At 38.5% G+C, this 14,599-nt stretch overlaps 1 protein-coding gene across 4 annotated transcripts in view; it reads right to left on the reverse strand.

Moving 5' to 3' along the window:
* Nucleotides 1-14,599, reverse strand: part of ank3b (ankyrin 3b) — a 166,609-nt gene that overhangs the window by 130,847 nt on the left and 21,163 nt on the right. For 2 of the 4 annotated variants that reach the window (XM_053238443.1, XM_053238446.1), the window contains exon 1: nt 7,884-8,290. The exons of the other annotated variants lie outside the window; for them this stretch is intronic. In XM_053238443.1, coding sequence (XP_053094418.1) covers nt 7,884-7,949 — 66 coding nt within the window. In that variant the 5' untranslated portion in view covers nt 7,950-8,290. Of the gene's footprint in view, nt 1-7,883; nt 8,291-14,599 lie in introns of those variants that run through there. 4 annotated transcript variants of the gene reach the window in all.

Raw genomic sequence — 14,599 nt, forward strand, 5'->3', positions numbered from 1 at the left:
AAAACGTTTGACCCCTAGAGAGGAGGGCTCGTTCTGAGCTGAGGCTGTGGAGAGCTTAGCTTTGCAGGGATTAGGATATAGCCTTGAACATTACAGAATGGACCACCCTGAGAGACTGTTTGTGCTGCCTGGAGCTTCTCCAAAATGGTACTTTTTTGTTTTGTCTCATCCATTACTGAGGAGTGGAAAGGAAGAAGAAGAGACATAGGGAGAAGGAAAGAACTTGACATTTACTGCTAAATATGGCAGAATATGCCAACTCTGTTTTATTCAAGATGGTTCATATTTCTCTTTTGACAAAGATCATTACAAAAATATGGATAAGTATATAAATTTATAAAATTTTATGGGCCAGTTTAGCATAATATGCCTCGTCACAGTAGCGCTAGACAAATGATTACCCAGTGTAAGTGCACTACGCTATGAGCTCACTGTTCAGTTTTTAGACGTTGTTTCATTACTGACGGAAAGAACAATGAGTGTCTGGCCCTTGTAACTTCAAATCAGTGTCACATTTTCTCCATAATCAAAGCAGCTCCATAAAAAAAACTTAAGAACTGCTGCTCAAGCATCAGTGTAGCTTGGAATTTGGACCCAGTGTTTTACATTAACCAGGCCAGAGATATACTGCGGCCACGTACTGTTCCCGTGAACTGGCGCCAAATTCTGCATTATGCGCAGCTTTTGCCTCAGCAGAACCCAATATGTTGGGACAAAATGTGCAGCTTGGCAGTGAGCAATGCAATAAGTACAGAAGCAGACACTTCCTCAATGCCTACTTTAATTAGCGATCTTGCAAAAAAAAATTTACAAAAGAAATCACTTCATTTCTCTGGCAGGGATTATTTATATTCAGCAAAAATCAGTAGCAATGAGAAAAAGAATCAATTCTTAAATGAACTGCGATTCTCTCTTGTAAAGATTCTGTATCCACAAACATCATGAGACTTTTACATACGTATATGCATAAGGATAAGTTTCTAGGATTTTCTAGGAATTTCCAACCTCCAAAATCTAACCAAATTCTCTTTATCTGACAAAAATACACACAGACTGATGATTGGTTCTGTATAATTCTGTATTAGGTCTATTTATTTAATTTATTTATTAATTTCAACTGAATAATGGTAGTAATTAATTCTACTGAATAACTACTGAATGTCTGTATCAGAAAACCAATAAGTAATGATAACATTTCAGTCATAATGACAGCTTCTTTATAATATGTTCACATTATCTATCATCAGGAAAAATGAAATCCCTCTCTGTACAGTTGCCTTTTGGATACGGGGCCAGAAATGGGCTTTTTTTTCTGATCTTCTGTACAAAATATTCAATCAAAAAATGTGTTTGGGTTTTTTGTTTTCCAAATTTTGGTATTAGTGCACTTTTCCAGCACTGCTCCATATCTGAAAGATTTTTTAGCACAATTATTTTTAGCTTAATTACTTAATTACCGCTAAGAACCGTATTCCCAAAATAATGGTCTGCTCCAGGGCTGCTCCAGGCAAAACATATTTGAGCAATACTGAAACATTCATAGATTTGCAGAGCCTAATTCTTTTTTTTTTTAATTAAATGTGAAATTAAATTATGTTAGCAACCAAACAATTAATGTTTCTGATTAAAAATAAACACTAGTGTTTTTCTTGATAGAGGAATGTGATAACATTGGAGCTAGACTATAGAAATAAAAGCTGCATCTTGGTACCCTGAATTGAAATATGAAATCACTTAAAGATTGAGCTGTATAACTCTCTGTGTTTCTCCTGTACTCCCTGTGTCCGTGTGGGTTTCCTCCGGGTTCTCCAGTTTTGTCCCACCTCCAGAAAACATACTAGCAGGTGGATTGTCTAAAATAATTGGCCTTGTAATGTGAATGAATCGGTGTGTGTGTGGTCGTGTGTGACTATAGTGCCATGCGATGGACTGGCACCCCATTCAGCGTGTATTTCTTCCCATCTTGTGCCTAATATTCCCTGGATAGGCTCCGGATCAACTGTGACCCTGATCAGGATAAAGCGCTTACTGAAGATGAATGTGATGCCTGAATGAACACAGTTTGGAAACCAAATGCAGAACTAAACAAATGGGGTGGTTTTCCCCTGGTGAGCTTCCATGTTAGGGAGTAAATTTTCCTGGTTTAGAAGATGATAAATGGGGCATGTTTGGTGGGCTGAACATCTTTTTTCCTACCAGGTGGTCTCCATCTGAACTCTTATTACCTCTGCTGTCAGAGAGGGCAACCAGAAAGCCTGGGAACCTTGTTGCCAGTTTAAACATGAGTGTTTTTCCAGACCGAAAGTACTATCATGTTCCACAGACACCAGAGAACCTGGGAAAGGTGAAGTGGGAAAGGCAGATCAGTTCCTGTTTGCCTGCCGCTGGACATTCCAGTTAGGATTATAAATCTGGCGCAAATCTGGGAAAGCACAATCTGTCAGAGTTTACGGTTAAGTCAGTGTTAAGTGAGTAACTGAAAGTATGAGCAGAGTTGGGATTTGTAAAGATGTCTCACAGCACCTGCTTTCTTTAAACAATTCCAGTCTAACAAAAGCTGTTGGACACATTTAAACACTCCGCTTGTGAAAGCTATCTGAGAGATGATTCTTCAAAAACAGCAGAAAAATTGGTTGTTAGACCTGTAAGATTCACAATATACCAAGTATATTCAATAAACCTAGTGTATATACACTGAAAGCGCACCGTGATATGCTTTCTTTTATTCTTTTATTAATATCTCTTATTAATATTGTTGATTATTCTTGAGAAATCGTTTGTAACTTCATGTTCTAATGTAGCGGAAAATAAAAATGATCATTTAAATGTTAAACAATGTTAAACAATACAAAAAACTGAGTGCACAGCATCGATCAATGACACTGTCAATACAGAACAAAATGAAAATCCATAGCAATCTGGCTTTCCAAAACTCAGATTACTGTGCTCATATAAAGGGTACAGTCCTGCCCTGCTGAGTGTATGCAGAAATGGCAGGATAATGTTATTTTACTGCTTTCAAAGCCTTATTCCAGAAAAGCCCATTATGCTCCTAGTGTGCTATCCTCATTACAGTCACCCATCTTCTCGTTAGGCCATTGGCCTCTAGAGGTCATTTACCATTAGACTCTAATCAGTATCGATGTCATGCTTTTTTTTGTGTCAATGATATATGGTGCCCAAAGGAGTCCTGATGTTACCCAAAACAGAACTGTCATAAAAGATCATGTTTGCCAGTGATATGAATATACTGACTGCAAGATGTGCCAAATATGACTGCATTTGTGCAGCATTTGTGCTCCCTACAGTCATTAATTACTTCCTGTCCCTAAATAACTTAATGACATCTTTGAAGAGACAAAAACATTTTAAGGATCCTCAGCAGCTGAGGAGACACTTCTTTCTGGCGGCTTTGACGTTTCACTCCAGCTTGGCTCTCATTCCCTACACTAAGCCCTCTGCATTAAATATCTCATTTCAAAAGAAGAATGTTCTCACACAACGAGGCAGTGAAGCATGATCATCCTTCCAGCACCAGAAATGCTGCAGCTTCATCAAAGCATGAAGAGATACTGTAGATCCGGTAGCACTGAAAACAATGTAGGATCTTCGATTTTAAAAAAATGTTTCATTCCAGAAAATGACTCATGATCATTAGGAGAATCAAAGTGCACTTAAAGCTATGAGAACTGTAGCCAGCATAGACATGCAATCTGAAACATGCTGGTTCATGGTTCCAGTACTATGCCTGGGGCATGAGTCTTCAAGCGTGAAATTCTTGCGAAGCATTAAAGTCGCTCAACAGCAAAGCAGAGCACCTAGCAGTGCCATGTTTCGCCTTATGAATGACCTGAAACTCCAAACTCCGTGTTTAACTTTACACAACACTGCATCTTTTTCAAAGAATTCCTTGGTGCAATTTTTGTGTGAAGTGATTTAGAGATATTCTGTGATAGGTATCTCCAAGCTACACAGGAAGAAGAGTATCTAAAAATGCAATACGCCTGGCATGCATGTCAGCATAGCTCGAACCTCAGCTCTGGCTTGCTGTGAGCTGCCAAAGCTCACTTCCTATATCACTCTCCAATTAGAATGAGCCAGTCCGGATCGGCTTTCAGTTACATTATAAATGTCACGCAGGGTCTACGGTCAGTTTGAGGTTCACAGGATGTTGGGATCATTTGACCCTCTGTGTAAAGTACCTCAACATTCCAGTTAAGCTCTATGATCTTTAGAGGCATATACTATCACGTTTATACTGTACATGCCATTTCTCATTGGCTATGTTTGCATGCAGGCTAATGATCTGTTAATAATCCAACTGATAGCTCAATCCGATAGATAGAATCTGATAGAATAGAGTAAAATGATTGAAGACATTGAAATGATCTGAAAGAAATTTGAACAGGATGGATAGTCCTTTTAATAATGCATTAAATAGAAGAAGAATGATAGTCATGTAAACCTTTGTGTTTGATTGTTTTTTATCAGAATCTGTATGTTCTGTGCGTTTTGTGTGTTTTGATCAGGATGCACTTCTGGTGCAATAAAATGGTACGACACAAAAAACACAGCTCACGTTACAAATTTAAAATTTAAAATTTAAATAATTTAAAATAATTTTGAGGTTGGATCAGAAGTAGGATGGGAATTGACCTCAATAAAGTTCAGCGTTTAATATTCGCCAGAATGTCAATCATGAGGCAAAAAAACTGTAACAAAACCTACATTTCTTGTGTTATTCCCAAACAATAGCTTTTACTGTTAGTAACATTAGAAGATAGGTAATCACATTATACATCTGTTTTACTGCTGGATTTTATGTTATTTTTTTAACAAACAGAACCCTTGTTCCTCAATATTAGGCAAAGATGAAGTACTGAGTGACTTTTAAAACTGGTTAAAATGTATAAGTGAGATAAACATATTGTCCTTTCACTTCTGTAAGTCACTCTGGATAAGCGTGTCTGCCAAATGCCATAAATGTAAATGCAAAAACACGAGCAGCACGATTAAAAATCTAAACGTGCTGAACAGACTCATCGCTTCTTGTTGTTATGGTAACATTGACACTAAACCTCGCTCCATGCAGGCACATAACTTTGGATCAGATTACATGTAATGCACATAAATTAAGAGTGTTCCGTTTAAAGTACATATAAACTGTTGATTGGGAATCTGCAATGGGAATGAATTTATTCAGAATCTCTGCATGTAAACACAGCCATGAAGAACAAAGTACAGATGTAAACCACAAAGCTGGTACCTGTCCAAATCAAAACTGAAAGAACAATTCCACAAAATGGAATTTGAAAATGGAAAGGGGTTTGACATTTTAAAAGGCCAGATGGATATTCATCACTCCAATCAGCAGCTGGTTGTATTTTGTAGCACGGATCTGTATGAGCGAGAGACACAACAGAGCGGCATGTCGGCCACATTATCAGACACAACACTACTTTTCAAATAAACACAACTACTGATCTTTTCTTCCAGTTTAAATATTTGCAAACCGTTCCTCTTTGAAGACATCCTGATATTATCAAGTCACGCTTCATGATCTGTCTAAAAAGTCTGACCAAAGAGAAATAAATGGAGGTAAATACATCATACTGGAAGAGATATTTCCAGAAACACTCTCATTTATCCAGCTAAATATGCAGGAAATAAAAATAGAACGGTGTTGTCAACAGGGCTTCCCAGGAACGGTCGTCGTCTCTCTTTTCCACTCGCTCTCCTTTTTCGTTCTCGCTCTCTCCCTCTCCCCAGGAGGCCCCTGGTCGCCATGGTTACAGCCATTACACACCTGCTAGTGATTCAGGTTCCTGTTCTCTGACAGAAGATGTGCGCTCGTTCAACATCGCTGGACAAAGCTGGACGCTGATCCGCACAGCTATAGGAGTCTCAGCCCTTTTGTGTCTCACTGACCTGAGACCAGTTTGCTTTGTTTCACACAAAGTGTGCACTATTTGCTATGAGAATCCCTCACAGATCATCTAGCACTAGTCACTCGTACCCGATACACTGTCATCTTGCCACAAGGTGTTAAGACAGCCTGCGAATATCTGCCAATACTCCACATCTCTCGCTCTGTGTTCTCCATCTCTCTGCTTTTCTCTCTCTCTCTCTCTGAAATGATGGCTTGGATCATCATCACGCAGCCATTTTCTTCCATCAACATGTGGGAGGGGCGGCCAGCCATGTTGACTGTCTGCAATCAAAATCAGACCTCCAAATGGCATAAGTGAAGAAAAGGAGAAATGTAAAGTATTCTTCAAAAAATCAAACATCAACATCAGTTACGATTAAAAATGGGCAAATTTAAGGGAAACACAAGTGCTAATTCTCACTCCAATAGCTGGCATTTGGCTGCACAAAAGACCTTAAACTGTTTTAGAGGTCTTTTGTTCTTCTAAATCGGTACCATCACTGGAAACAACGCTTATGGACAATGACACATCAGGTCAGGGAGTGAGCTAGGAAAATAAGGACATGCGGTACCATTCGCGTAGACATTGTGCTCTAACAATACACACATTATGAGACAAAGGAGTCGTCAAAGAGTGGGCGTCATGTCATTTCTTAGCCCTTAATGGGTGTTAATTGATGTACCGAGTTGCTTCATCTAAATGCGTCATTTGTGGATTTGTGGTTTCATGTCTGAGTGATGGCCCCACTGATAATGAAAAGCTTTTTCGGGAGCAGCGTCACATCCCATCCACATCAAAATGTATAAATGTACAAAATGTATGAATTCTAATATTCATTTCAATAAGACAGGCTAAACCGTGCAATGTGAAAAAAAACAATCACATCACATAATCTCCCATTTTAACCTGCCAGTGAATATGTTACGTGATCTAGATTTTCAGAGAGTTTTGCAACAGGTTGGAGTTTCACAGAGCAACTGAGAGAGGTTGCACAGAAAGAGAAGAGCAATGCCCACAAACATACACACCTTCACAAACACATACAAACCTCTCGAATGTCATGTATAAATAGCACATCAGATGAGACAATGACATTATTTATTATAATCCCTTAATGCACATAAAAGGCAAACACATGGAAAATGGTGTCTGGTACACACAAAGGGAATTCCGTGGAGCCTTCTGAAACGAGCAACTCTGAGTACCAGGCAGTGCTGACTCCCAGAGCTGAGTCACATGAAGCAGTATTGCTAATACTCCTGAATGGCTGCAATTAAGCTGATTATACTGCCTGAGCACAGAGAAGCAAGCGAGAGTGAGCGAGAGAGAGAGAGCTAGAGAGAGAGCTAGAGAGTGAGAGAGAGAGCGAGAGGGAGTGGGAGGCAGGCTCCACAGTGGATATATTTACAAAGGAGCAAGCCTGGCATGAACAAAAAAGGTCCTATTGTCTAATTCTTTTCTTTCCTTCATTACCATCCCCTGATGTGAGGTAAAACTCTTGCTGTCATTTTTATAACGTGTTAAAAAACATTAAGTAGGGCAGGTGCAGATTAAAAAAGGCAGAAGATGAAAACTCCACGACCTAGTGATATCCAAAGCAGGCTTTATTCAGTGGAGCAATAAAAGCTGACCTCATATAAAACCTAAAGCTCAAACAAAGAGTGATGTGCGTTCTTCATTATTACCAGGAGATTTAAGACCTCAGTTGTACCCCCTGAACGAGGGCAGCCTCCTCAAAACAAAACCATGTCACGAAGAACACACCCCTTACTCGATTCCCAGAACAAAAGAGAAGCATCTTTGACTTCTCAAGGTCTGGGTTTTAAAGACAAAAACTTGGGAGCAAAACACCATAAATGAGCTTCAGTGACAAACCAAAGCAAGGAAACTACAATTTAGATAAATTCATGAGCAATTCTGATGAGACAATCCAGAATATTTAGCAGGTGTTACCTTTTTGCCTTTCTTCTTCCGGTGAGCTGACTTGCTGTTGCCCTTTTCCTTGGCTTCCTCACTCATCTTGGGCAGGATGTTCTCTCAAACACTTAGTCCCACATGTAATCAAACCCAGACGTCCATGAGAGGAAAGACTACCCTGCTCTGGTTTTCAGATGCGCTCTTCTCCACACACTCAAGCGCACACTCTCCAGCAGCACTTCAACTGCTTTCCCTAGCTTCTACACCCTCCACAGGTCAGGAGAAACACTAAGACTAAGAAGGAAACGGAGTAATGGGAAGTGGAATAGTGGGAATTGATAAATCCACAATGGATCTCTAGTGGCTGCCCACCACTTTCTGACCAGCAACCACTAGCTCTACAGCTTCACTGGTTGCTCCACACAGTGTAAATGGTGCTGATGGAGACACACACTCTCCCTAGCAGCCAAACACAGAGAGGGAGGGAGAGCGAGGGAGTGAGGGAAGGGGAGGGTGGAAGAAGGAGAGCAAGAGGCTGGAGATAAAGAGAGAGCGAGAATGAGAAAAAATACCCTTAGACAAATAGCGGGGTGAACACAGAGGGAGAAATTGGTGGTTAATTAATGGTTAATTAGAGCTTATTGCCAGGGATCCATTGCTTGCCGACTCTGGTTGCAAAGCCATTTGCAAGACGCATCAGGTCCTTTTAGAAAAGGAACGAGCTCTCTGCTCAATCTCAGCTGGGATTGGGTTATGGGGAAGATGGTGTTCTTGCTCCAACATGGCCACGCCTAAATTCTCAACAATTTCAAATATGGATAACTGAAGCTGTAAGTGTATCTGTGTAATGTCGTCTTCACTGTAGAACAGTAAACACAGTGATCTGCCTTATAGATCCTGACACTGGCTATGCTGGGAAACTGCTGAACAATTCTGGTGATTCCCATCTGAGGTACATGTGAGGACATGTTTTGACAAAATATGCAAGCTTTTTCAAAGTGGTCCCATATTTTGAAAAAGGACAGAAATGATCTCTACTATCACCAGCCATCTTCTATATCTAAAAGTAGAGCAACACACAGCTGTCTAGCTCTCATAATTAAAATTTCATTTGATCACTGACCTCAAAAACAGGGTTGCAGAGGAAATATTAAGTAAAAGCTGAACTCACAATAAAATAGCACCACCTTTGTACACACTTTACAGATAATCACTATCCCTTCCCTGTAATTACACATCATTTATAACAAAGCAGTCATTCAAGAGAAATGCTTTTTGACTGTGGATCTTGGTGAATTTTCAAATTTTGACAAAAGAAAATCTCTTTTTCTGATGAAAGAGTCAATGCAGCAGTAAACCATCCCCAACTGTCTCCATTTCATTTTGCAAAGGCTTGGTATGAACTGAACCAAAACCGTCTAGTGCCAGTCTTCCAGAACCTTCAATCGTCGACTCATAGCATTCTGCTGCACCTCTTAGCTCACTGCTCATAGATGTCTTATATGATACATTTACATAGATTCGGTTATTGCAAATTAAAAAGTTTCCCCCTTCATAAAGCCTTCTCCTGACTGGCTAAATGTAATTCCGTGGCCACACCCATTTGTGTTCATTTGAGCTTCACCGAACTAATGATGCAGCAACAAGTCTGAAAAACATGCAGAATGTTGTCATGTGGATTTCTTGCAAATAAGCTTGCCAGCAAACATCTGGATAGGTATTCTCTAATGTTATCATTACTCACTCAACTAGCTATTTTGAAACTAGCTAAAAAAGTGCTGTTTTGGCCAGGTGAGGAGATGAACAAGTCAAAAGTAGTCAAAACGAGCTAGTATACTGAGTGTATAAATACAGAACCTGTTCTATCCTCACATATTAAACTTTACCCTACAATAGTTTTACTCCTTTATTACCATCCTGTCACTTGCCTTCCAGATGAATGTAGTCTACTAGTTTAATTAGCAACAAGCTTAACCGCATATGAAGGCAGGGACGCAAAAACTAATGAATAATGGAAAATTCTTCGATCCCTTTACCTTTAAAATCTTTACATTTAAAAGTGTAAGTCAAAACATCAGGTTGCTTATGATAGTACAAACACCAAGCAGAGGAGGGAAGAGAAAGGGGGTGAAATGAGAAAGAGCATGACGGAGAGGCCAAATCCAGAGAGAGGAGCAAAAAAAGCTCAACCAAACACCAGGTGAGACGTAGTCAAGTTAAAAATAGCTGGACTATAAAATGGTTTTAATTTGTCTGATAAATACCAGCAGCTTACTGTCTTTAGTAAAACAACTAACAGATTTTAAAACCCAATGGACCTTTTTTAATATTGCATATGGAGAGTCAGTGTTGGCTCAATCAGAAACCATCATTGTGGTCTTAATTGCTATTAATCATACCACTCACATTGGTAAATCACCATAGCAGTTAATATTGAATATACTCTGATGTGTGTTGCCCATCATACATCTTCACTGATGGCTGGACACTCCTAATATCCCTCATATCCCTTACTGGATATGTATCCAATGCAGGACTAAATCTGATTCGAAAGGATTGGATGTTCATGTTTACACAGCGCTGACACAAACAGGTTACTCTGAGGCAAAAAATTTGGATTTATTGGTAGTCTAAATGACAAAGAGGATGGTTTCCAAGATAGATCAAGCTACAGAAGCCACTCCATTCTGCCCTCTATTGGACATTGAGTGTAATGACATAAACAAGTCCACACTGTTCCTCATCATGCCCCTATCTAATATATCCATGCCCCATGAAGATTACTGATTTGCATAAATATTAGCTGATATAATTGCTTACTTTTTTTTTTACTATACTGTAAAGTTCCTTACAGTTTACAGTATTACATCAATTCTAAGGTGCAAAATTGTGTTTATAAATTGTCTTTATAATTATAGTAACAAATGCTGATTTAAAAAAATCAACTTAATCTCTGTGGCGTATTTTTAAACAATAATTTTTTTTCTTCCTTTTTTTTTCTTTATGAAACATACTGAGTTTACGAGCTTGAGACAATCATTACACTGAATTCAAACATGCCTACAGTATTTCTATCCACCCTTGTGCTAAACATATTTGCTTTAGGGCTTGTCCTTGTGTAATAGAGTGCACAGAGTTTGACATAAATTAGGCAGGCAGATGATATTAGAAACAATACACGAGATTACTGAGATACATTCGAAATAACTAAATTATAATTATTATAGTATAATGGTAATATAACAGAAATAGATGTATCTTGGGCCTGCATCAATCTCTCTTCCTCTCTCAGTTTGAAAATAACGCCATGCTGCCGCTGTCACACCATTGGCTCTGTGAGCTTGTTGGCCTCGATTAGTTCTGGCAGTACAGGCCCTAGCTTTTTCACACTCAGCTGAAGGTGAAGGAGTCTAGCCCGGACCTGTCCTTTCTGACTCAATGGCATGCAAAGTCTGATTTTTAGCATATAAATGTTACTTCCTACAACCTTTCGACTCAGATATGCTGTAATCTTTAACATCTTTATAAACAGATCATTATGATCATGTTGGATGCTGGTTTGGTTTGCTTTGAAGAGCTTGTGTTCTGAGATCGTAGTCACAGATTTTTTTTTTTTTAAACCAACCTGAGACCACACATCATTGGAGAGCTCTATAAAGACTGAGCATATGAGAAAAAAGTAAAATTCCAGAAAGACTACTTTTATTTTAAAGCATAATTTAATTCTTAAACCTCATTCAACATAAGGTGCTGACTAATTTTCCATAACAGCAGCTCTCACAATAGTTCTGTCTGCAAGGCAAATCACATATTTATATTACTGTGCTCCTTCTTGTTATAGTTTCTATAGTAACAGTTAATTCACAGGGACTTGTATGGTGGATATTCTACAATAATAAATGGAGTAGTAAAATATGATTTAACAAAGAATACGTGTAATCAATTATATGGTGAAGCTTTCTCTAAGGAGATATTTATATAACACTTATGGAAGGAGTCTCCAGTGCCAGCGCTTTGTAGCAGTTACATGTTTTCCACCATGGTAAAGTCTTCATGACAGAGGGCTTTGCACTTTCTGGTGTTTCTTTAACATGAGAAACTGCATTTTTTGTCTTTTACAAATTACATATATTAATGCAGGCATTTGCGTAGCTTATAATTCTATCGAATATTGATGCTATTGATGTTCCTTCTTTATAATAAAGAAATAAGTGTAAGCTGATTTGCTCACAGTAATAGAGATCATTAAGTATGATTTAAAAAAAAAAAAACTCACTGGCTTCATATCCTCATTCTGCTTTCAGCATTTATCCATGCAAATCTATAGGAACATTCCATTTATCAAAGATGTGGGAAAAGCATTGAGTCCTAGTGAGCTCATGTAAACAGACAACATAATCTGGGAAGTGTGATTCATTTCACCCGCACTCGTCAGAGACTACCTGTTGGCACTGCCTGATCTAATTACATGTGAAGAGGGGAATCAGTTATAAAACTGAACTCTCCAACTTATTTAAGATCTTAAAACAGAGGAGCTGAAATCTTCTATACTTCCATACATCTGCATCTTTCAATTATAGTCTATAATTTGCTAGAGAGTGATATAAGTACAATCCAGATTACTTCTGTCAGTTAATAATTTACAAAGATTAATCCAAGTGGGTGACAAATTAAATGAAAAACTAACAGACTGGCTTAATAAGGTGGTCACCAACACTAGTCACCAGAACAACTTCAATGCACCTTGGGATTCATTTAACAAGTTTCTGGAACTCTACTGGAGGGATGAACATCATCTTCCAAAAAATAATCCATCAGTTGCTTGTTTGCTGATAGTAGTGGAGAGTGATGTCTAAAATGCTCCGAAATCTCCCACTGATGTTCCACTGGCTTCAGATCTGGTGACTGTGATGGCCATAGCATATGATTTATACCATTTTCATACTAATCAAACCATTCTATGAGCCCTCGTGCCCTGTGGACGGGGGCAGAGTCATCCCAGAAGAGACCACTCTTCAGAATAGAAATGTTTCATCATAGCATAAAGATGATTAGTCAGAATAAATTTGAAGTGACTCTTGCCACTAAGTCCCAAAGCATGCCATCAAAATGCATACCAGTGCCATTGTTTTGTCCTTTAATTTGTCGCCTGTCTGCATATTAATGAAAATATGATAGGCTGCAATTATTGTAATTATACTGTAAATAACTTTTAATTTGACTGCTCATGCTAACTAACATTACAGGATGACAGACCAGACCTCCCCACCCATATGATTGGCTAATTAGTTCATCGGAAATCATTAGTGTCAGAATGAAAGCTCAAAATGAGCACTTTTCTCAGCCCTGTGCCTGAGCATGCACAACATTCTTTGCAAGGAGGTCAAGCATGTTAACTCTGTCAAGCTTAAGCTGAAAGCATGATTAGAATCTCCATCAGTAGGCTCCTGTCCATACATGTTTATTTTAGCAGGAGCTCAAAGGAGTTCTTCTCTGGCCGTCTGGTTAAATTGCTGCCCAATGATTTTTTTTTTTCTTTGGTTTCCTTCTTTTTCCTGTCGCCTCACTGACTGGTCATTCAGGTTTTTATGGATATAGTAGAGTTTCCTTTGTGTATTACCTACCACTCTTGAAAAAGTAAAAGGCTACTCTATGTTACAGTCTTCCAAATGCTGTTCAAAGTAAAATGTGTGTAGTTAGTTCATTCTGTGAAGTTCTGCTTAGGTAGTTGTGGCAATATTCAACTTATAACAGTCAAAATAATTAACTGTACTTTCCTTTTTGTATAAATTGTGAGCTAACCATAGATGAGAATTATTTGATTAAATCATAAATCTGTTTTCTGATATAATAGAAGCACATGAAAAGCTTTTATTTCAGAAAACGTAACAACCCTTAGTCTCACAAGCCAGAATTCTAGCATTCGCTAGAGAGTCTAGTATCTTTCGCCAACAAACATGGCCAAGACCAACCTACTTTAACTGGAAGAGGTAATGTGACTGACATGGCAGAAGACCAACTGTAGACCTTTTCCCAAACAAAACACACAGGATTATCTCATTTTGCATTATTTTACCACCAACTTCTTCAAACAAAACTCTAATAACTTTTAACAATGGGATTCTTTGAACTTTTTCAATCCATTGGCTACGTCTTGCTTGCAAAAAATGATCACTGGGTCATGATGTTCAAAAGTTTGTTTTCTGCATTCTGAAGCTTGTTGCCAGAGAAGTGTACAAAAGATATCAGATGCTCTGCAGTCTGTGAGTGGAGCAGCTGAGGCTGAAAACATAAAATATATTAAATAATCATATTTTCGAGAGATTTGTATGTATGTGAAGAAAGTAGCAGCTGTGTTAGTGTATTAAAAAGAGGAAAAATTTAATAACGCCTGACAGAGGGAATCATCAAAGTTAACATGCAACAGAAATTCATTATTTCCATGATGATCCACCACTTGAGGCTTGTCCGTGCAACTCCTCTGCAAACCAATTAGTACATTTTTTTTACCTGACTTCATACCCATGTGTGGAAAAATATCAGTATGTTTCATCCAGGATGAAACTTAAACTGATAATTAAGCAACACAGTGAGAAGAAATTCAGTTGGTGCATTCAGGTCAGGCTGTGAGGAACATTCTGCACTCTTCACACAGTTAAATTGGCCTGATTTTTTTTTTCATGGCGTGATAGATTTTGGTGGCTTATCATAAAAAAACACTCCACATCAAAGAAATAAAACAATCTGGGAAA

This window comes from Pangasianodon hypophthalmus, chromosome 12 (genome assembly GCF_027358585.1).
Source record: "Pangasianodon hypophthalmus isolate fPanHyp1 chromosome 12, fPanHyp1.pri, whole genome shotgun sequence".
Taxonomy (NCBI): Eukaryota; Metazoa; Chordata; class Actinopteri; order Siluriformes; family Pangasiidae; genus Pangasianodon; species Pangasianodon hypophthalmus.